Source organism: Ranitomeya variabilis, chromosome 8 (assembly GCF_051348905.1).
Source record: "Ranitomeya variabilis isolate aRanVar5 chromosome 8, aRanVar5.hap1, whole genome shotgun sequence".
In the NCBI taxonomy this organism is placed as follows: domain Eukaryota; kingdom Metazoa; phylum Chordata; class Amphibia; order Anura; family Dendrobatidae; genus Ranitomeya; species Ranitomeya variabilis.
This window is the reverse complement of record NC_135239.1, coordinates 190650018-190672806: the sequence shown is the minus strand read 5'-3', so window position 1 is coordinate 190672806 and position 22789 is coordinate 190650018. Positions and strand designations below refer to the sequence as shown.

Below are 22789 nucleotides of genomic sequence, written 5' to 3'. Positions count from 1 at the left end.
CTTTGACGATTCTTCTACCTGATGATTCTGTTCTTGTCCTTGACCACCTGGAATTGACTACATTTATGACTATCCTCTGCCAACCTGCACCAGGGCCATCAGCTACTCCATGAACTTAACCTCGGGTCCCCTATGCAATTCCAGAGCCCTGTTTAAGGGTGAAAGAGTGAAGGCCAAGGCACTCTCTAGGATCTGCTAGATGGAGTGGTTAGTGCAAAACCTGTTTGTAAAAGCTCTATTAAGAGCTGCCAGGCTACCATGCACAGAGCTCCCGGACACATATGCCTCCACTTCTATACATTGGCATAAAGAGTTTTGTGGTTTAGTCCATCGGACTCCATATGCAAAATGGTATTTTCTGAGTCAAGAACTACATCAAGGGAAAAATATTTGCATTCGCTTGGAGTCTGATGGAGCCTGGACAGCAGTGTATGGTGGCTGAAAAACTGATTATGAACATGTTAAGGCAGCCATACAGTTGTTATGATATCAGACAAAGCTGAACTGGCCTGCCCCCAAAATGCCAGGTAATCCCCTGATTTTCCCAAGTTACGATAAAACAAAGTAGCCCAACCAATGGAACCTCATTAGGACCATAAGTGAGTTTTTATTTGATGAAGACAATACGGGAGAACACTAGACAATGAGATTTTTCATTTTTTGTATTGATAATATGACCTGTGTTCCATGACATTACTAGTTTAATATGACCATGAACATAATCTATATATCTGAAGGATGGGTATCCCATTCACTTGAATGTGCACAACATTGTGCATATTGATTTTGTGTTAATTAGTGTGGTCTTTGGCTTTAATATCCAAGAAAACCCAATTTTCCTTAGCAATATGAACTATATTGTAACCATATTTTTCTCATTTTCTTTTAATAGGACAGTCTTTCTTTTCAATGGACTTCCAGTCCCAAACCAGACCATGACACAACCCAGTTGTCCGAGTCATCACATCTCGTGGACATCACTAGCAGAATCTCCGAGAGTTCCTCAAACACACAGTCAAACATCAAGGCTTCCACTTCAAACAATGAGAAAGAAGCGAAGACAGGAGGCTTCTGCACTCAGAAAAGCCTGATGCCAACTCGCAGCTTGTCCCCAAGCGGAAGCAGGAATGAATTCTCTAAGGGAAATTCAGTCATTTCGAAAATTCAACAATTTGTATCAGATAAAACACTAAGGACTTCAATGTGTAAGAAATCCCTGAAGGAAATTCCCAAAGAGGAGAGAAAAATGACAGATGAAGCTTCAGTAAGTGAATGAAAACATATTGCTTTATGCTCGATTGCCTCCTATTATTGTTAAGATGGGAGGACATTTTGTTCTTTATTTTTAAGGTGGCATCAAAAATAATTCCTATAAGAATGTTCTAAATTATCACTCAATAGTCCTGCAGTCCATTAGTGCAAGGGGAAGCGTGGTTACAATCAAAAGCCAACAGAGTGACCAAGCTTCACAAATTTTTATAAGAACCCACTTCAGTTATTTCCGATTGTCACAAATGAACTCCCTAGAAGGAAGCTACATCATTATCTTCTGATCTCCAATGAACTAACTTTACTAATAGTGTTGAGCGATACCGTCCGATACTTGAAAGTATCGGTATCGGAAAGTATCGGCCGATACCGGCAAAGTATCGGATCCAATCCGATACCGATACCCGATGCCAATACAAGTCAATGGGACTCAAGTATCGGACGGTATTCCTGATGGTTCCCAGGGTCTGAAGGAGAGGAAACTCTCCTTCAGGCCCTGGGATCCATATAAATGTGTAAAAGAAAGAATTAAAATAAAAAATATCGCTATACTCACCTGTCCGACGCAGCCTGGACCTCAGCGAGGGAACCGGCAGCGTTGTTTGTTTAAAATTCGCGCTTTTACTTGGTTACGTGAAGTCCCGGCTTGTGATTGGTCAGGGCGGCCATGTTGCCGGGACGCGGACCAATCACAGCAAGCCGTGACGAAATTACGTCACGGCTTGCTGTGATTGGTCCGCGTCCCGGCAACATGGCCGCCATTAACCAATCACAAGCCGGGACGTCACGGGAGGCTGGACACGCGCCTATTTTAAAAAGCGCGCGTGTCCAGCCTCCAGTGACGTCCCGGCTTATGATTGGTCACGGCGCCCATGTTGCCGGGACGCGGACCAATCACAGCAAGCCGTGACGAAATTACGTCACGGCTTGCTGTGATTGGTCCGCGTCCCGGCAACATGGCCGCCATTAACCAATCACAAGCCGTGACATCACGGGAGGCTGGACACGCGCGCTTTTTAAAATGGGCGCGTGTCCAGCCTCCCGTGACGTCCCGGCTTGTGATTGGTTGCGCCGCGGTCAACCAATCACAAGCCGGGAGGCTGGACACGCGCGCATTTTAAAATTTTAAAATGGGCGCGTGTCCAGCCTCCCGGCTTGTGATTGGTTGATCGCGGCGCAACCAATCACAAGCCGGGACGTCACGGGAGGCTGGACACGCGCCCATTTTAAAATGCGCGCGTGTCCAGCCTCCCGTGACGTCACGGCTTGTGATTGGTTGCGTCTCCCATGTGACTGCGACGCAACCAATCACAAAGCCGGGACGTAATTTTAAAATCCTTAAGGACCTGAAATTACGTCACGGCTTGCTGTGATTGGTTGCGTCTCCCATGTGACTGCGACGCAACCAATCACAACGCCGGAACGTAATTTTAAAATCCTGAAGGACCTGAAATTACGTCACGGCTTGCTGTGATTGGTTGCGTCCCGGTCACATGGGCGGCACGCAACCAATCACAAGCCGGGACTCACGTAAAGGAAAGAAAAGCGCGAATTTTAAACAAAGAACGCTGCCGCTTCCTTCGGTAAGGTGCAGGCTGCGTCGGAGAGGTGAGTATAGCAATATTTTTTATTTTAATTCTCTCTTTTACACATTTTTACATTAATGTTGTTTCGATACCGATACCCGATATCACAAAAATATCGGATCTCGGTATCGGAATTCCGATACAGCAAGTATCGGCCGATACCCGATACTTGCAGTATCGGAATGCTCAACACTATTTACTAACCATCAGATATCATGTCTGGAAACTTAGGTGGCCACTAGTTTCCCTACTGGGATAGAAGGTCTGCCGGAGAGAGCGTGTTGCATTTTTCTAGAATATAAGTTGTCAACCGACGGTATGTGTGCCCCTAAAAGGTATTGGGGATATTAGCACTATATAAATCCCCCTTCTTTGATATTCAAGTGCCAAACCAGGGACTATGGACTAAAGTTGATGACATAGGACAACCCTTTTTAGAAAATGTAAAGAGTCCCTCTAGTAACCACACATCTTAATTCATTTTAAGCCAAGAATCCCCCTATAAAATGTAATGACATCAAAGTATCTAAAAGTCTATGAACATCGCATGTAAAAGTACATGGCACCTACCCCCTCCAGATACACGTACCACAAGATGAGAATGTAATTGACCAAGGAGGGTGAAACACGTTTAAAATAGGCAGCGCTGCTGGAATGAAATTCTCTTCATGTGGAAGAATTGATGATTGTATTAGCACTACGCGTTTTGATGCTGAATTTGCATCTTTTTCACTTGATAAAAACGCCGCTCTGCAGTCGAAACACGTAATGCTACTAAAAACCTTTCATTTTATCACGTCAAGAGTATTTCATGCCAGCGGCGTAGCCTATTGTCCTCCGCCAGGAACGGGGCAGCAGCAACTCATATTCTGCACTCATTCAGTAGTTGTGTCTCCCACAACCCCTCCAGGTGAGCACCACCGATGGTCCTTTGTCCTCCTCACCCTATGTTCTGCGCACTCTATTACTTCTTCAGCTCCATTTCTCAAGATGAGAGTGGAGATGTTAAAGTAGATGCAAAAGGGTTAATGGGATTACCCGATTATTGTAAAATTAGATAAAGGAATTGATCTTGCCAAATGACGACATGACAGAAGGTTGACCTATGTTTCCGTCTTTCTAGCTCAGTGGTCTTTAATGCATTGATCTTGTTGGGTTGGTAATTTTGTAACAGCCGACAAGCATCAGATGTGGGATGGCTACTATAGCATGAGCAAAGGCTTTAGATGGGCTGATAATTGGCGAACGAGGGTCCCTAGGAGGAGTTCTTAGAATTCTAAACAAGCTGGCGATAATAAAACAAATGGGCAAAACGCAAAGCAAACCTAAAAATCACCAGCAGCGCATTGTTCAGTGTAAACAGAATATGTGCTGCCGAGAATATGACATTCTACGCTCCCTGAGCAATTACATTAGGGATGTGTGGTATTTCCAGCTCCAAGACGTATCTCAAGTGGAATTGTCATTTAAAACTAATATACAGTACAGACCAAAAGTTTGGACACACCTTCTCATTTAAAGATTTTTCCGTATTTTCATTGACTATGAAAATTGTAAATTCACACTGAAGGCATCAAAACTATGAATTAACACATGTAGAATTATATACTTAACAAAAAAATTTGAAACAACTGAAAATATGTCTTATTTTCTAGGTTCTTCAAAGTAGCCACCTTTTGCTTTGATGACTGCTTTGCACACTCTTGGCATTCTCTTGATGAGCTTCAAGAGGTAGTCACCGGGAATGGTTTTCATTTCACAGGTGTGCCCTGTCAGGTTTAATAAGTGGGATTTCTTGCCTTATAAATGGGGTTGGGACCATCAGTTGTGTTGAGCAGAAGTCTGGTGGATACCCAGCTGATAGTCCTTCTGAATAGACTGTAGAATTTGTATTATGGCAAGAAAAAAGCAGCTAAGTAAAGAAAAATGAGTGGCCATCATTACTTTAAGAAATGAAGGTCAGTCAGTCCAAAAAATTGTGAAAACTTTGAAAGTGTCCCCAAGTGCAGTTGCAAAAACCGTCAAGCGCTACAAAGAACCTGGCTCACATGAGGACCGCCCCAGGAAAGGAAGACCAAGAGTCACCTCTGCTTCTGAGGATAAGTTCATCCGAGTCACCAGCCTCAGAAATCGCAGGTTAACAGCAGCTCAGATTAGAGACCAGGTCAATGCCACACAGAGTTCTAGCAGCAGACACATCTCTACAACAACTGTTAAGAGGAGACTTTGTGCAGCAGGCCTTCATGGTAAAATAGCTGCTAGGAAACCACTGCTAAGGACAGGCAACAAGCAGAAGAGACTTGTTTGGGCTAAAGAACACAAGGAATGGACAATAGACCAGTGGAAATCTGTGTTTTCGTCTGATGAGTCCAAATTTGAGATCTTTGATTCCAACCACCGTGTCTTTGTGCGACGCAGAAAAGGTGAACGGATGGACTCTACATGCCTGGTTCCCACCGTGAAGCATGGAGGAGGAGGTGTGATGGTGTGGGGGTGCTTTGCTGGTGACACTGTTGGGGATTTATTCAAAATTTAAGGCATACTGAACCAGCATGGCTACCACAACATCTTGCAGCGGCATGCTATTCCATCCGGTTTGCGTTCAGTTGGACCATCATTTATTTTTCAACAGGACAATGACCCCAAACACACCTCCAGGCTATGTAAGGGCTATTTGACCAAGAAGGAGAGTGATGGGGTGCTACGCCAGATGACCTGATGGTTTGGGGTGGGCTGGAACACAGAGTGAAGGCAAAAGGGCAAACAAGTGCTAAGCATCTCTGGGAACTCCTTCAAGATTGTTGGAAGACCATTCCCGGTGACTACCTCTTGAAGCTCATCAAGAGAATGCCAAGAGTGTGCAAAGCAGTCATCAAAGCAAAAGGTGGCTACTTTGAAGAACCTAGAATATAAGACATAATTTCAGTTGTTTCACACTTTTTTGTTAAGTATATAATTCCACATGTGTTAATTCATAGTTTTGATGCCTTCAGTGTGAATTTACAATTTTCATAGTCATGAAAATACAGAAAAATCTTTAAATGAGGTGTGTCCAAACTTTTGGTCTGTACTGTATATATATATATATATATATTATTTTATTTATTTATTTATTTTTTTTAAAGTATAGTCAAAAATTATTTTTGCAATTTGATTTCATTAGAAATTTTGCCCTGTTTCTATGATCTCTGTGTTGCATGCTGGCTGCAAAAGGGACCGGGAGTTTATAATTTTTTTTATGTGTCATTTTCAATTCTCCTTTCTGATGATTTATAACCACAGACCACATCAAAGTTTAACATACAAAGAATCAAAAAAAGCCTATAAAAGCCAAACGGTTCAAAATATTTAATTAAACCCAATTGTAGAAATGATTTATAGCCCAAAATACATGCATTTATGGGAAAAAAAGCAAAAATTGTCCCCAAATGTGGACGATCCCTTTAAATGTAAAACTAAATTTAATAATAGAAGTATAAAATCTCCAATGCTACATTGTGTCGGTTGTTTGTGTTGTTTATTTTCTTACTTTCCAGCATTGTGTTTAAGATCACAATTTCTTAAGTCTAAAAGACAAGTTCTGTCTTAGAAAACAATGGCTGGAAGGCGATATAATAAGAGCCCTACTTCCAATTTATTGATTCAGTAAGGTTTATATTTGCCCACTGCGACAGGGAATTGATTCGGGAAGGTTTATATCTTCCAACTGTGAGCTCCGGTCAGTTATACAAAGTCGTTGTTTATCCTCCCTACGGAGGCGAAAAATAGGAAGTTGAAAAGGTTATGGATGGTTCACGCACGAGTAAAAAAAAAAAAAGCCATCGAAAATAAATCTGAATTATTAAGTTATTAAGTTGGGTTTTTAATAGTTACAACAGATTTAGAATTATACAATATACATATAAGTACATGTATTATAGTCATGCTTGATTTTTTTAAATAAAGTTAGATAATGGCCCTATAGGGTATTTTTTATTTTGCAACTTTTTTAAAATATTTTTATTTCTTCAATGCAACTAAGCAAAAAAAACTCCTACCATTTTGTGTATTCAACTCCTAAGCAGTTCAATGTGTCTCGATGTCTACACAACAAAAAAAATAAAACAGTGTAATCTGATTCTGAAGTCATGCGTCACTCTGCTTCTCCATGGCTGTGCATACACAAAACTGTTGAAGATTTCTCCTTTTGACCATTATTATTTTATTACAGTGGATGTAATAATGGAAAAAAATGGTTAGAAAGGAGAATACCCTGTAACCGAAGCCAGTCTCATTGTGTTGATTGACTTGGATGATGCCTCCTATGTTTTCCATAAGTCGCTATAGCCGGGAATCAGCGCATGCGCAGAGAGAAATCAGTTTTTCGTTCTGCACATGCAGGGTTTACATCTATCTTTAAAGGTTCATTATCCAGGTCAAACCAGTGAATAAAAACAATTGCGCTAGAAGTTAGATGTAGAACAAAACTGATTCATCTGCCCTAAACATGCCGGTGATCGGCAGGAGTTTAACGCCACCAGTCAGAGGGTGTAAAATCTGCCTTACTGTGCTCATAGTTTCTTTAAAAAACAGGATGAAAATGGTCTGCTGAAAATCATGTTTCTCTCTTATATAGCACCAACATATCTGCAGAGCTGTACAAGTATCATCACATACGCCCTGCTCCAGCTGGGGACAAAATCAGATACAAGACGGCAATTTTCATATGAAGCCCGATATCTGATCAGTGTGTTTTGTGGTTTGAGAAGAAACTGGAGTACCTAGAGAAACCACCTCATACACATAAGGAGAACACACAGACCTCACATCTGCTGTGTCATTTTTGGTTTTCTGTTCCATCACAGAAACAGAATAGATCCAGTCCCATCACACAATGGAAACCAACAGTAACCATTGGACCCCATTGACTTACAATCAATCAAGTGCCATTATGATACCCGTCATTTGAAGTAATATTTTTTTCCATCAAAGATGAAAATTGATGTGCAAGTCTCCTATGATGGAGTTGGGCAAAAAGATTTGCAAAACACATCGGTAGCCGCAGGCCACTGGACTAGGGCACTGCAAACCTTCTACTGCCCTTACAGAAAACCAGAAAAACGGAGTTCATGTCCAGGAAAAATACAAAATATTTTATTAAATTACAAGACATACTGATAAATAACAACAACATGTAATAATACATTAAAGTACATATCAACGTGGTTGGAAATGGTAAGTAGCACAGATAAAAAACAGTGCAGCACTCAGGCTGATGCCATATACAAAAAAACATATATATCATCTGCGTTATACATAATAAAGTGCAGGTATTTAGCCGGGGGGTATAAGTAACACTATGTGAATAGATTTCAAGAGCCCTGTACACTGGCTCATGTCACGCTGAAAAAAAGCATAAGTCCCCACCCTGGATTCTTACCCACACAATGGCATCAGGACCGGACCGCACTGAGCGCCCCAACGCGCGTTTCGCGTCGGCTTCTTCGGGGGGCGGTGCTGCTAACTATCCGGCGCTGTATTTTATAGGGTCACTGATTACATTAATACCGCCCACCTATGGCGGCGCATCTCCACGTGCAGTCTGGCCGGGAACTGCATCACGAGCGGCATCAAAGATGGCGCCGCGGTTCAGCAGAGCGGTCAGATGACCTCACTGAACCGCAAGCGTCATCAAGCGGCGCCGCCCACAATGCCCCGGGACTAGGACGTCACTGGACATGCGCACGGTGGATCAGGTGTCTATTATATTGCAATGAGGAACAACGGATCGCATAGTGCCTATCATAGGACAGAAAGAAATACAAAAAACAGGGACGGGACCGCAAATATGAAAGTAAAAAATGGAAATACAACACATATAGAAAGAGGGATATGAAATAACAAAACCAGGACCACCACGTTATTACAACTCAATTACAAAAAAAATACCATGCCTACATGCAAATTTATATGTTTAAAGTGACCGTGATATAACATACAAGAATACAAACATAAATATATATAACCAATAATGTGACATATGTGAGTAATCATTGGGTGAAAACAATTTTTTTCTTAAAATAAAAAACATATATATATATATATATATATAGTGCTGAGAACGTCCAACTTCTTTTACGATCCCAGGATGTCTTATGAATTGTGACACACCAACGTGAGCAGAATATGGAATAGACACTCATCATTCCTCAGCATGATCTACGGACCATCCAGACCCTCAGCAATGGAATAACCACAACGAAAGCGCCACAACCTAACATGAGGTACTATATAAAATCAAAAAATACAAAAAATACAGATTAAAAATGGATAAAAAAGACAGACAGCAACACATGCAATTACAAAAAACAAATAAAAAATAAAGGAGAAAAACTTATCATAAGAAGGAGCTGAAGCTCAGGCTTTCATTCAAGCCAGCAGGGGCTAAAGTATTCAGTACCGCTATCCAGCGGCACTCCCTTTGAGCCAATTTTTGTTTTGCGTCACCTCCTCTTATGCCTACACGAATCCTCTCAATCCCCCATGCTTTTAAATCTTTGGGGTTGCACTTGTGATGTTTCCGAAAATGTTTCGGGATTGGTTTCAAACTTTCTACATCCTCAACATCACGTGCCGCTATTATATCTCGTACATGCTCGCGAATGCGAGTGCGTAGCTCCCGTGATGTTAAGCCGATGTAGATAAGTTTACAAGTACACACTGCGTAATATACAACATGCGTAGTATTGCATGTAATGTATTGATTTATACGGAATTGCCGTCTCCCATCTGATGAGGAAAAAGTAAAAGTTCTAATAAAATTCTTACAGGCTAAGCAACCACCACATGGGAAAAAACCATTCTTTTGTTTCCCTGCCTGGAAAGCACAGGGAAAATCTTGGGATGAACAACCAAGATTCATATCTACCTTTAACCATAAGTGGGATGAAATGCGAAATATCCTAAGAAAACACTGGCCAGTCCTGGCTACGGATCCCTTGCTGGGTAGATTTTTGTCTGACCAACCTTTAATGACTGCTCGGAGGAGCAATAACTTTAAAGACATGTTTGTTCATAGCCACTATGTGGCCAAAACACCGGATCCGTTCCAGGCAGGGAAACAAAAGAATGTTTTTTTCCCATGTGGTGGTTGCTTAGCCTGTAAGAATTTTATTAGAACTTTTACTTTTTCCTCATCAGATGGGAGACGGCAATTCCGTATAAATCAATACATTACATGCAATACTACGCATGTTGTATATTACGCAGTGTGTACTTGTAAACTTATCTACATCGGCTTAACATCACGGGAGCTACGCACTCGCATTCGCGAGCATGTACGAGATATAATAGCGGCACGTGATGTTGAGGATGTAGAAAGTTTGAAACCAATCCCGAAACATTTTCGGAAACATCACAAGTGCAACCCCAAAGATTTAAAAGCATGGGGGATTGAGCGGATTCGTGTAGGCATAAGAGGAGGTGACGCAAAACAAAAATTGGCTCAAAGGGAGTGCCGCTGGATAGCGGTACTGAATACTTTAGCCCCTGCTGGCTTGAATGAAAGCCTGAGCTTCAGCTCCTTCTTATGATAAGTTTTTCTCCTTTATTTTTTATTTGTTTTTTGTAATTGCATGTGTTGCTGTCTGTCTTTTTTATCCATTTTTAATCTGTATTTTTTGTATTTTTTGATTTTATATAGTACCTCATGTTAGGTTGTGGCGCTTTTGTTGTGGTTATTCCATTGCTGAGGGTCTGGATGGTCTGTAGATCATGCTGAGGAATGATGAGTGTCTATTCCATATTCTGCTCACGTTGGTGTGTCACAATTCATAAGACATCCTGGGATCGTAAAAGAAGTTGGACGTTCTCAGCACTATATATATATATATATATATGTTTTTTATTTTAAGAAAAAAATTGTTTTCACCCAATGATTATTCACATATGTCACATTATTGGTTATATATATTTATGTTTGTATTCTTGTATGTTATATCACGGTCACTTTAAACATATAAATTTGCATGTAGGCATGGTATTTTTTTTGTAATTGAGTTGTAATAACGTGGTGGTCCTGGTTTTGTTATTTCATATCCCTCTTTCTATATGTGTTGTATTTCCATTTTTTACTTTCATATTTGCGGTCCCGTCCCTGTTTTTTGTATTTCTTTCTGTCCTATGATAGGCACTATGCGATCCGTTGTTCCTCATTGCAATATAATAGACACCTGATCCACCGTGCGCATGTCCAGTGACGTCCTAGTCCCGGGGCATTGTGGGCGGCGCCGCTTGATGACGCTTGCGGTTCAGTGAGGTCATCTGACCGCTCTGCTGAACCGCGGCGCCATCTTTGATGCCGCTCGTGATGCAGTTCCCGGCCAGACTGCACGTGGAGATGCGCCGCCATAGGTGGGCGGTATTAATGTAATCAGTGACCCCATAAAATACAGCGCCGGATAGTTAGCAGCACCGCCCCCCGAAGAAGCCGACGCGAAACGCGCGTTGGGGCGCTCAGTGCGGTCCGGTCCTGATGCCATTGTGTGGGTAAGAATCCAGGGTGGGGACTTATGCTTTTTTTCGGCGTGACATGAGCCAGTGTACAGGGCTCTTGAAATCTATTCACACAGTGTTACTTATACCCCCCGGCTAAATACCTGCACTTTATCTATAATATAACGCTGGGAGCGTCACTCTGTCCGAAGCCTCTATAGACTGCGCAAGCGCAAGCGCCGGCGCAGTCTGGACCGCACAGAGCGACGCTCCCAGGAGATCGCGGTATGCGTAAGCGCTGAACGCACACCGCGATCTCCACCGGACAAGCAGGGACGAGCCAGGAGGCGGAGGGTGAGTATACTTACCCGACCCGTTCCACCGACGCGCTTCCGGGCCGTGACTGTCCCCCTGTTCCCGGAATCGGCGCCTGCGCAGTCCGCGCTTTCCGGCGCCATTTTCTTGAAGACACATTGCAGTGTCTTCAAGAAAATGGCGCCGGAAAGCGCGGACTGCGCAGGCGCCGACTCCGGGAGCAGGACCAAGAAAATGGCCGCACCCAGCACCGCCGCCGCGCCCAGCACAGCCGACCATAGCCGCCCACAGCCACGCACAGCCGCCCGCTGCACCCAGCACAGCTGCCCACAGCCACCCATAGCCACGCACAGCCGCCGCACCCAGCACAGCCACGCACAGCCGCCGCACCCAGCACAGCCACGCACAGGCGCCCACAGCCACGCACAGGCGCCCACAGCCAACGCACAGCCGCCGCACCCAGCACAGCCGACCATAGCCGCCCACAGCCACGCACAGCCGCCCGCTGCACCCAGCACAGCCGCCGCACCCAGCACAGCTGCCCACAGCCACCCATAGCCACGCACAGCCGCCGCACCCAGCACAGCCGACCACAGCCACGCACAGCCGCCGCACCCAGCACAGCCGACCATAGCCGCCCACAGCCACGCACAGCCGCCCACAGCCACGCACAGCCGCCGCACCCAGCACAGCTGCCCACAGCCAGCACAGCTGCCCACAGCCACGCACAGCCACCCATAGCCACGCACAGCCGCCGCACCCAGCACAGCCGACCACAGCCACGCACAGCCGCCGCACCCAGCACAGCCGCCCACAGCCACGCACAGCCGCCACAGCCGCCGCACCCAGCACAGCCGCCGCATCCAGCACATCCGCCGCACCCAGCACAGCCATGCACAGCCGCCACAGCCACGCACAGCCGCCTACAGCCACGCACAGCCGCCGCACCCAGCACAGCCGCCCACAGCCACGCACAGCCGCCCACAGCAACGGACAGCCGCCGCACCCAGCACAGCCGCCGCACCCAGCACAGCCGCCCACAGCCACGCACAGCCGCCCACAGCCACGCACAGCCGCCGCACCCAGCACAGCCACGCACAACCGCTGCACCCAGCACAGCCACCCACAGCCGCCGCACCCAGCACAGCCGCCGCACCCAGCACAGCCGCCGCACCCAGCACATCCGCCGCACCCAGCACAGCCGCTGCACCCAGCACAGCCGCCACAGCCACGCACAGCCTCCGCACCCAGCACAGCCACGCACAGCCGCCTACAGCCACGGACAGCTGCCGCACCCAGCACAGCCACCGCACCCAGCACAGCCGCCGCACCCAGCACAGCCGCCCACAGCCACGCACAGCCGCCTACAGCCACGCACAGCCGCCGCACCCAGCACAGCCTCCCACAGCCGCCCACAGCCACGCACAGCCGCCCACAGCAACGGACAGCCGCCGCACCCAGCACAGCCGCCGCACCCAGCACAGCCGCCGCACCCAGCACAGCCGCCCACAGCCACGCACAGCCGCCGCACCCAGCACAGCCACGCACAACCGCTGCACCCAGCACAGCCACCCACAGCCGCCGCACCCAGCACAGCCGCCGCACCCAGCACATCCGCCGCACCCAGCACAGCCGCTGCACCCAGCACAGCCGCCACAGCCACGCACAGCCTCCGCACCCAGCACAGCCACGCACAGCCGCCTACAGCCACGGACAGCCGCCGCACCCAGCACAGCCACCGCACCCAGCACAGCCGCTGCACCCAGCACAGCCGCCCACAGCCACGCACAGCCGCCACACCCAGCACAGCCACGCACAGCCTCCCACAGCCACGCACAGCCGCTGCACCCAGCACAGCCACCGCACCCAGCACAGCCGTCCACAGCTGCCGCACCCAGCACAGCCGCCCGCACCCAGCACAGCCACGTCACATACAGCCGCCCGCACTCAGCACAGCCACATACAGCCGCCCGCACTCAGCACAGCCGCCCGCACTCAGCACAGCCGCCCGCACTGATGGGGGCGCAGGATGGAGCAGCACGTGATAGGATGGGGGCGCAGGATAGGAGCACATGACAGGATGGGGATGAGGATGGAGCAGCACATGACACGGTGGAGTGGCACATGACAGGATGGGGGCGCAGGATGGAGCAGCACATGACACGGTGGAGCAGCACATGACAGGATGGGGGCGCAGGATGGAGCAGCACATGACAGGATGGGGATGCAGGATGGAGCAGCACATGACACGGTGGAGCAGCACATGACAGGATGGGGGCGCAGGATGGAGCAGCACATGACAGGATGGGAGCAGCACATGACAGGATGGGGGCGCAGGATGGAGCAGCATATGACAGGATGGGAGCAGCACATACCAGGATGGAGACCATATTCCAATATAAATGCTCGCCACCCGGGCGTAGAACGGGTTCAATAGCTAGTTATGTATAACGCAGATGATATATATGTTTTTTTTGTATATGGCATCAGCCTGAGTGCTGCACTGTTTTTTATCTGTGCTACTTACCATTTCCCACCACGTTGATATGTACTTTAATGTATTATTACATGTTGTTGTTATTTATCAGTATGTCTTGTAATTTAATAAAATATTTTGTATTTTTCCTGGACATGAACTCCGTTTTTCTGGTTTTCTGTATTGGTTTTGGGAGTGTCCTAAACTTATTAAATTTGTCCTTCTGATTTACTCCCCCACTGTGGTTGTGAGTATGCGGAGGAGCTTTATAGTCGATTTTCCTATTTTGGGCTTGTTTTATTATCTTCTACTGCCCTTAGTATTCCTGACTTCTCTTCGGATTAGTAGACAACCATGAAGTCATTACGATGTGGCTTAATGCACACATAATGTACTAATCCAAAGAGTTGTTGGGAATGTCTAATGGTAGGAAGTTTGCAGACCGCTGGTTCGGCAGCCACAGACTACCGATATGGTTGCTGGTCTAGGTTCTAGCGAATCTTTTTGCTCTATTCTATCCAATGCAACCGTGAGCAGACCCTTAACTGCCCTCATTGTATCCATGCCAAGCAATCTTGCCAGTGTTGTAAATATAGTCAGGCTATCACAACTCTGTTGTCAGGTGTCCTGGGACCAGGGGTCACTCCCTGTCCCTTATACTAGGGGTTGCCCTAGCTAGCATTGTTCCCCTAGGTTACTTCTGATGGTGAAGATGCCAGGGCCATGTACCTTGCCTTAGCTCCTGAATCTGCTCTCAGTCTGTACCCTTCCCCCAACCAGGGAAGAGGGGAGTAGTAGTGTACTATAATACACTAACCAGACTAACAAGGTAATACGAAAAATACCAAACAACCAAATATATACACAGAAACAACAGATGTAAACACCGGGGAGTGGAAGATGAGGTAAAGCCAAAAGTAAGAGAAAGAAGGGCATTATCGCACACCCAAAACCTAGCAACAGTCACAGATAAATCCTTCAAACGCCCTCTCCAATAATAATTACCAAAAACAACCTCCAGCCATGCAGCATTAGCTATCTCTGACAATGAGTGCTAGCCAGGGCTTAGTTTATATAGGAGATGGGAGTGGCTAACAGTGCACAGCTGAGAGCCTTAGCTCCAGGAGCTCTCAACAGAGCAGATTAACCCCTGCACTCCCCAAATACATCTACACTGTTTAATAAGAAGCTGAAGTGCTTCTAATCTGTGCAGGAGTAGGAAAAATCAGATGCTGTGGTCTTCTGGCTCCTCTCTGTTGTGGAAAACCCGTGACAGTACCATGCTGGTATCGTCATGAATGGTATAAATCTGTAAGGCTTGCCTAAGCAAAGCAATATTTGGAAATGCACAAGGGTTAACTAGGTTTAAGGTTAGGCTGAATTTAATCTTCCTAAATTAGGATTGGGCCACCAACTAATACAAGAAATGGCGTCATTTCCAATGCTGCAATAAGACCCTCTATACTCTGTAAATCCATAATATTGGCTAATTGCCCAAATATATATAATAAAGGTGGGTTATAATGGCCAAGAAAATTCTGACTTACTTCCCCCTATCAGGAAACAACGATACTATTCAGTGGTTGCGGCAATTTTATGGCAACCAAAAGTTACCGATAAAACCTAGCCTCATGTGACCATCCCCAAGGGGCCATAGACATATACTTCGACTCCTTCCAAATATTCCACGTTCAGGCTCCGAGTCCTCACACTCTGCTGTCTGATGCATATAATAAAGAAATCCCATTAATTTGTTTTGCATGGATCTCACAAGCCACGAGTTCTTACTTAAAAGGGGCGATAGCTAATTATCCTCTTCATGTCAGCGAGATGTTGTCCTCTTATGTTGCATTGTGGCTGACTTCTAAGCAGCAGATGAAAGTAGCCAGATTCTTGCATGCTGAAGAACATTACTGCATGGCCTTAAATAATTACCACAAATCCCCAGAAGCACAATACTGCCAAAATATGAGTAAAACCTCCCACATAGAACTGAGTTCAGAACTACTTAGTAAACTTTAAGGGTCGCGTTGCAATGTTTTATTCATGATTTCATGGTATTCTCTCTGTTGAGTTCAAATATTATTTATTTTTTTTAAATTAAGAAATATAATGCGGCCCTTTGGGTAATGGTGCCACCATGCAGATAGTTAGTAATTAAACTTTTACAGACGTATAACTGTGTTCAAACAATTCGGAATTAATTATAATTAATTACTGGGGCCAAGCAGAGTGTAAGAATTCATAGTATTAATCTGTAAACTTAAATCATCCTGCCTCAAGTCTGTCTGTGCGGACAACATTTTTTAGTGTTGCAAAAAGTCATCCTACGATAATCCGGTAATTTCTAAAATCAAGATATTCCTAGTATCCACAAAACTTGATTGCTCAGGTAAGGTCTTTTGTACACCCATTTTTGGGGACATTTGAACTCCATTAATAATTTGTTGCTCTAGACCAAAAGTAGAGCGGAAACTTTTGATAAAGTGGTTAGTTTATGAAAATTACCTGACTCTCTATTTGCCCTTTTGGGCATATGGACGTCATAAAAGACAGTCGTCAGCTTCATCCTATGAGCAATAACCGAGAACGCCTCTGCAAAAGCATCTCCTGTCCTACATTATGGAATAGTTATCGAAATGGCTACCTTAGGCTAGGTCATCAATGTCCAACACACAGCCCCATCCTCTTCCACTGTCAATCAACCGTTAGCGGTGGTGGCGGCCGCCGGCAGGAAATACTCACTTGCGGAGCTGCTCCGTCTTCTGGTAGTGGCCGTGGCAGGGTACTGCACATCTGCCTCCTATTGATTTGAATCAATCACCTTCGGTCACTGCCCGCCGACACCTATAACTGCTGATTGGCGAGGATGCCAGGTGTAGAACCCTGGCCAATCAGACATTGATGACCTATCATCAAGGATAGGTCATCTGTGAAAACATAGTGGACAACCTCTTTACGTATTTCACTCCCATTGACCGTGAATTCCGCATTGTTGTTAATACTGAACCACAGCAGCAATTCCAGAGCCCAGTTGCTGGAATTGATGGGGGATCCAAAGGTTTGCCCTCTTATGAGCAGCAAAATTGTTTTGGTGGATCAATCCCTTTACCGATATGACTCTGTGAAAGGAAGCAGGGGATTTGGAACTCTAATAATATATATTGCAAGCAATCGGCACAGAATTTTGTGCAGGATTTGGTGCAAAAATACAAGCATGCAGCAGACTCGATACAGATTTTCACAGAATATTTGGAAAGTGTTTATCGGACCAGTAGAGGACATGCAAACTCCATTCATAGGATGCTTTGGTGGACTTCATACCCATCAAGATACACAACATACGCTAATATCTTAGATATACCCAGACAGCTGATCCTTTCATAAAAAAATTCCCGAATTTGGGGACTTTTTTGTTCTACACCTGCTCTTTAGCCACGGGATGTGTTACACCAGACAGACAAGTATGATGATTTTTTGGCATTCGTACCAAGTCTTTTTCTTTTTACTGTTTAAACAAAAAGTGATTCATTTTGCTCAAGACATATCCACCCAGCTTACTCCTAATCTTTTTTTCATTCTGCAGCCGGTCTATTGAGTTATTTTTACTCCATAATAGAACTGCATAAATCTTCCAAAAACAGACAAAGTAACAATGTAAGAAATGTGTGAAAAATTGAGCCCTTGAAACATTAAAGCTGCATAAAAAGCTCAGATATAAAATAATGACACACGGATGATCTTTCTTCATTCCAAGTAGGATCTAAAGAGTTTAACAACTTGCAGGGATTCGAGAATCCATCTTAGAGCGATGTCCACGTTCAGCCCGGATCATTTTCATTTTTAGTATGCGGTGCTTTGCCGAGAATCGAAGAGAATCTTACATGCCGGATAATGAACACAAAGTTCATCCGATTCTTTAATCCTTATGAATTTGTTTAACTGTATAAGCGCCAAAAGTTTATACAATAACATTTTTCTGCAAGCTGTTCGCGATCTAAAGCTTAATGGCCAGGATGTGTTTTTGGAATTGAACAACCAATTGAGAACTGTAGATGAAAATCACGGATTGACGATAATTATTACAATTACATATAATTGCAGGAATTGTAAACCAAGGTCATCAATATGGAATCGATGGGGTTCAGATTCTCAGCACAATCACCAATTTGTTATTGATTACCTATTCTAAGGATAGATGTAAAAGCAACTGAAGTAGGCTTTATTCCAGAGCAGAAAAGTTAGGATTTTACAAGATTTGAAGAATAAAATACTATTTTTTTTCAGGGGTCTTCTTACTTCCGTGAGCGGAGCCGGTGACATCAGGTCTGCTGATACCCGCCTGCCTTATTCACAGGTGATATCACCTACCCCACTCACCTCCTCATGTGGAAGTGATACCACCTTTAAACACAAGAATGAGTTTTGAAGTGTTAAATTGAATGTTACAGCTACAAATGAGTTTACAGTCTTCTATTTCTGAATCAAGCACTTTATCCTATGGTTATCAAAGTACTGGAAAAATCTTTTAATCTAAATAAGGCTAACATTCTTCATGATGATCATGAAAAAGCTCCAATTCCTTTGTTTCCCATATATTTAAGAAATTTTAGTTGCCTGCATCTTCCACCCATAGCAAGTAAAGGACTTACCCATAGCAACCAATTAATTTCCAGCTCTCATTTTTCATGTCTTTTCCAAAATTTGCAAAACCGTTGCTGATCGGTGGGAGTCCAGGTCCTGAGTTCCAAACTGATCGCTCAAAACACCACTCTGAATTGCATAGCTCCTGCATCATGATCTACGCACAGGATGAATTTGTCAGCTGTCCTTCGCTAGGCTCTCTCCTCGTTGGGCTGCAATTAGAGATGAGCCTACGTGTTGGAATAAGGTGTTATCTGAGCATGCTCGAGTGCTAATAGAGTGTCTTCAGCATGCTCGAATACTATGTTCGAGTCGCCGTAGCTGCATGTGTCACGACTGTTCAACAGCTGCACTCGAGCATGTTCGGATAATACCTTAATCGAGCACATTCGCTCATCACTAGCTGCAATCACTTTTCAAGTTGCAGAACTGGTATAAGATTTAAAACCATGAAATATTTTTCTACAATTACATTTTGAACAAAATTTTTGCAACAGAATTCTAGTGAAAAACTACTTGAGTTGGAGCCTTTGTCTTTTGGTTTGGAGAACTGGCTCTAACTAAGGAAATCCAAGGAAGTCTTATTTAAAAGCAGTGGTCCATGGTGAAAAAAAACAAAGTTTTAAAAGCAGCTCCTCTGTCACGGGTTTACTGCGACAGAGAGGAGCCAGAATACTGCAGCATCTGATTTCTCCTACTCCTGCACTGTTTAGAAACACTTCACCTTCATATTAAACAGTGCACATTTATTTTAGTAGTGCAGGGGTTAAACTGCTCAGCTGAGAGCTCTTGGAAGCTTTCCTGCATTAAAGCTCTCAGCTGTTCACTCTTGGCCACTCCCCTCTCCCATATATTCTGGGCCCTGACAAGCACTTATTGCCAGAGCTAGCTTCATGCTGCATGGTTAGGAGATGGTGCTTTGTGGTTGGTTTTTGACAAGGCATTTGGTGGATTTATCTGTAACTGTTGCTAGGTTTTCAGTGTGTGATAATTCCCTTTCTTCTCATACTTTGGTTTTACCCCATCCCCCACTCCCTGGTGTTTGCCTTGTTTGTGTGAATATTTTTGTACGATTGATATTTTCCCTTATAACTGTTTGTATCACCTTGTTAGTCTGGTTGGTGTATTACGGTACACTACTACGCCCCTCTTCCTTGGGTGGGGGAAGGGTACAGACTGAGGGCGGATTCAGGAGTTAAGGCAAGGTACATGGCTCCGGCGTCTTCACCATCAGAAGTAATCTGGGTAACAGATCTAGCTAGGGCGCTCCTAGTGTTAGGAATAGGGAAGGACTCACTGGTCCTAAGACACCCAACCACAGAATCATGACATCATTTTAACCAAAATAGAAACTAGCCCATTTGTTTCTATGTTGCTTCTTTGTGGTCCTGCATCACTACAACATCAGGTATGTGTGACCTGACATTTAGGTCATGTTTACATGTTCGGTATTTGGTCAGTATTTTTCCTCAGTATTTGTAAGCCAAAACCAGGAGAGGAACAATCAGAGGAAAAAGTATAATAGAAACTCATGTACCAGTTCTATATTTTTTAGGCCTCCCCTGGTTTTGGCTTACAGATACTGATGTGAAATACTGACCAAATACTGAACGTGTGAAGGTGGCCTAAGGGTATGTTTCCACATTCAGGAAACGCTGCGTGTTTGACGTTGCGTTGATCCGCAGCATCAAACACACAGCATCCAGATGTTACAGCATAGTGGAGGGGATTTCATGAAATCCCGTCTCCACTATGCATTAAAAGACGCATGCGGCAGAGCCGCGAAAATGCACATGCGGCGCGTCTTTTAACAACGCAGCATGTCCTTGCATTGCTGAAACAACGCAGGTGACCTGCCAGTGACCTCAGGTGCAGATTTGGTCAGGATTTTACCTGCATAAAATCCTGACCAAATCCTGATGCAATCCTGAACGTAAACACATACCCTTAGAAGTAAGTATGGTTAAAAGGACTGGACAATTTAGGCCCATGTGGCCCGAAACAAACTTGATGGGGACAAAGCGCTTGTTAATACGATCGTTCTGTCCACATACAGTTTGCATATTGTTGGCAAAAAAATAGTTAAAATTGAGAGTCCTCAGTGGTTGAAACCTTTTAATGGACAAGTGAAAAGATGGTAAAAAATTGCAAGCTCGAGACTACTCAGGTCTCTTCCTGTTTTGCTGGTTCCTTAGCATGCTTACATGGTCCAATGATCGAGTAAAGAATATATAGAAATTAAAGAGGCCCACAGGTGATATATTCTGATTATTGGTCATTCTACTACATACCCACTAATAATTCATCCAAACCATCTGTCTACTTGAATTAAGATTCAGCACTACAATGTCTCCATCAGTCCCGTAGACATTAAGTTGAGAAGAAGGGTGCCTGTGTCACCACCATCACAGCAGTGGGACCACCAGAAATCATGCATTTATCACCTATCTCCTTTAAGTGTGTCATACTTTCCTGACCTAAGGATTTATATCCTAAAGACAGTCTCCAGTTGCTGAAAGGTGCTCAACTTTTATCAATGGGGGAACCTTTGGACGACTGCCCATTTAGGTACTTTTTAAAACGAAGACTAAATTGAATTGTGCTGTATATTATAATACATTACATAAAAATCACTGGTTTGCAATGTGACTTAGGATAAAAGCCAAACCGGAATCTCAATTTGCAGACACAGTGTTTCGGTGTGTTGCCTCTCATCAGTATGAAGTCTGATTACCTAGCCAAATCAAATGTCATACTTTGTACTCATGAGGGGCAACACCCCGAAACACAGTATCTGCAAATTGAGATTCTGGCTTGGCTTTTATCCTAAGTCATCTTACAAGGCTTGTTAAAAGGTCGATATTGACTTTTAGGATCACTACTTCCAATAGGTGGAGCTAGAGTTCTTGTACTCTTCCTCTCTAAAGAGACAATTTGCATATTTAATTTTTCAGAGAAGCATTTCATGGCCTATAAGTCTCCTCACTCTGACATGCCAGGCTTGTCACTCTCCACAAGGAGAAACGTTACCCCCTTCACCCCAGGCTTACACCAGGATGTCATTTTTGGATGAATATAACCTATTGTCTCCCTTCACAGGCGTATAACTGGAGAAGTTACCAAGTAAACCGACTCAGTGCCTCAGAAATGCAGATGCTTGCCAGTCTGAAGAGGCAGCAGAAAGAGGAGATGGAGGACGAGGGGACTTCTCATGGGCTAAGCCAGTCTCAGATTGACCATTGCAATGTTAGTATGAGCACCAGCAGTGATGATACAACCACATGGAATTCCTGTTTGCCACCAGTAAGTGACTTTCTCGTCTAGATAATAACATTTTTACCAAGGCAAAATTTATCCATAGTATTTAGTTCTCTTCACTTGTATTTTATTTTGGATGGTCCATATAAAAAATATAGAGAAATGTTCTTTTCTGGTCCAACCCATAGATGCTGCCAGGTAGCATCTATGTTTTTCCACAGTTGGAGAATCTTAAAGGATTACCTAAGATGCAACTAAGCAATGTGGGTTCGTTTTTTTGCCACTGAAAAAAGGGGATATTTTGCAGCAATTTTTTTTCTAAAATACATGTATAGGGAAAATCTTGTCAATCTACCTGACTAGGCGGGGAGAAGGTTGAGCGGGGCTTACTTCGATCAGTTTTGCATGAAATGTGCATTTGATATCTTTGAACGTCCTCTCGTGGCACCTTGCCCTTGACTCCTTTCACTATGGTCTCGCTTGGTGTCTCCTAGCTTCCTTACGAGCATCAGGACTAAGAACTTGTAAGCGGTATCACATGTGAAGGGGAAGCCGGCAGAAATGGTTTTGTAGGAGAGAGTAAATGAGAGGGCATGGGAGGAAAATGGCAGCTTCCTCCAAGCCTATGTTATTTAGTAACTCTATGGAAGGACACTGATGTACACAGAAAGTCAAGTCAGATGTCTGTCACGGCGCCGCTCGGCGTTGTCGCTCCTGCCACCCCGCCTGCCGCTCCGCCCCCCGCTCGCCGGCATACTTACCCTCTCCG

General features: G+C 44.6%; 1 protein-coding gene across 3 annotated transcripts in view; it reads left to right on the top strand.

Moving 5' to 3' along the window:
- CFAP20DC (CFAP20 domain containing) overlaps positions 1–22789 on the top strand; it is a 398952-nt gene that overhangs the window by 301135 nt on the left and 75028 nt on the right. For 2 of the 3 annotated variants that reach the window (XM_077278690.1, XM_077278691.1), the window contains 2 exons: positions 893–1264; positions 21862–22065. In XM_077278690.1, the coding sequence (XP_077134805.1) occupies positions 893–1264; positions 21862–22065 (576 nt within the window). Of the gene's footprint in view, positions 1–892; positions 1265–21861; positions 22066–22789 lie in introns of those variants that run through there. The other variant, XM_077278693.1, reaches the window with a different exon arrangement.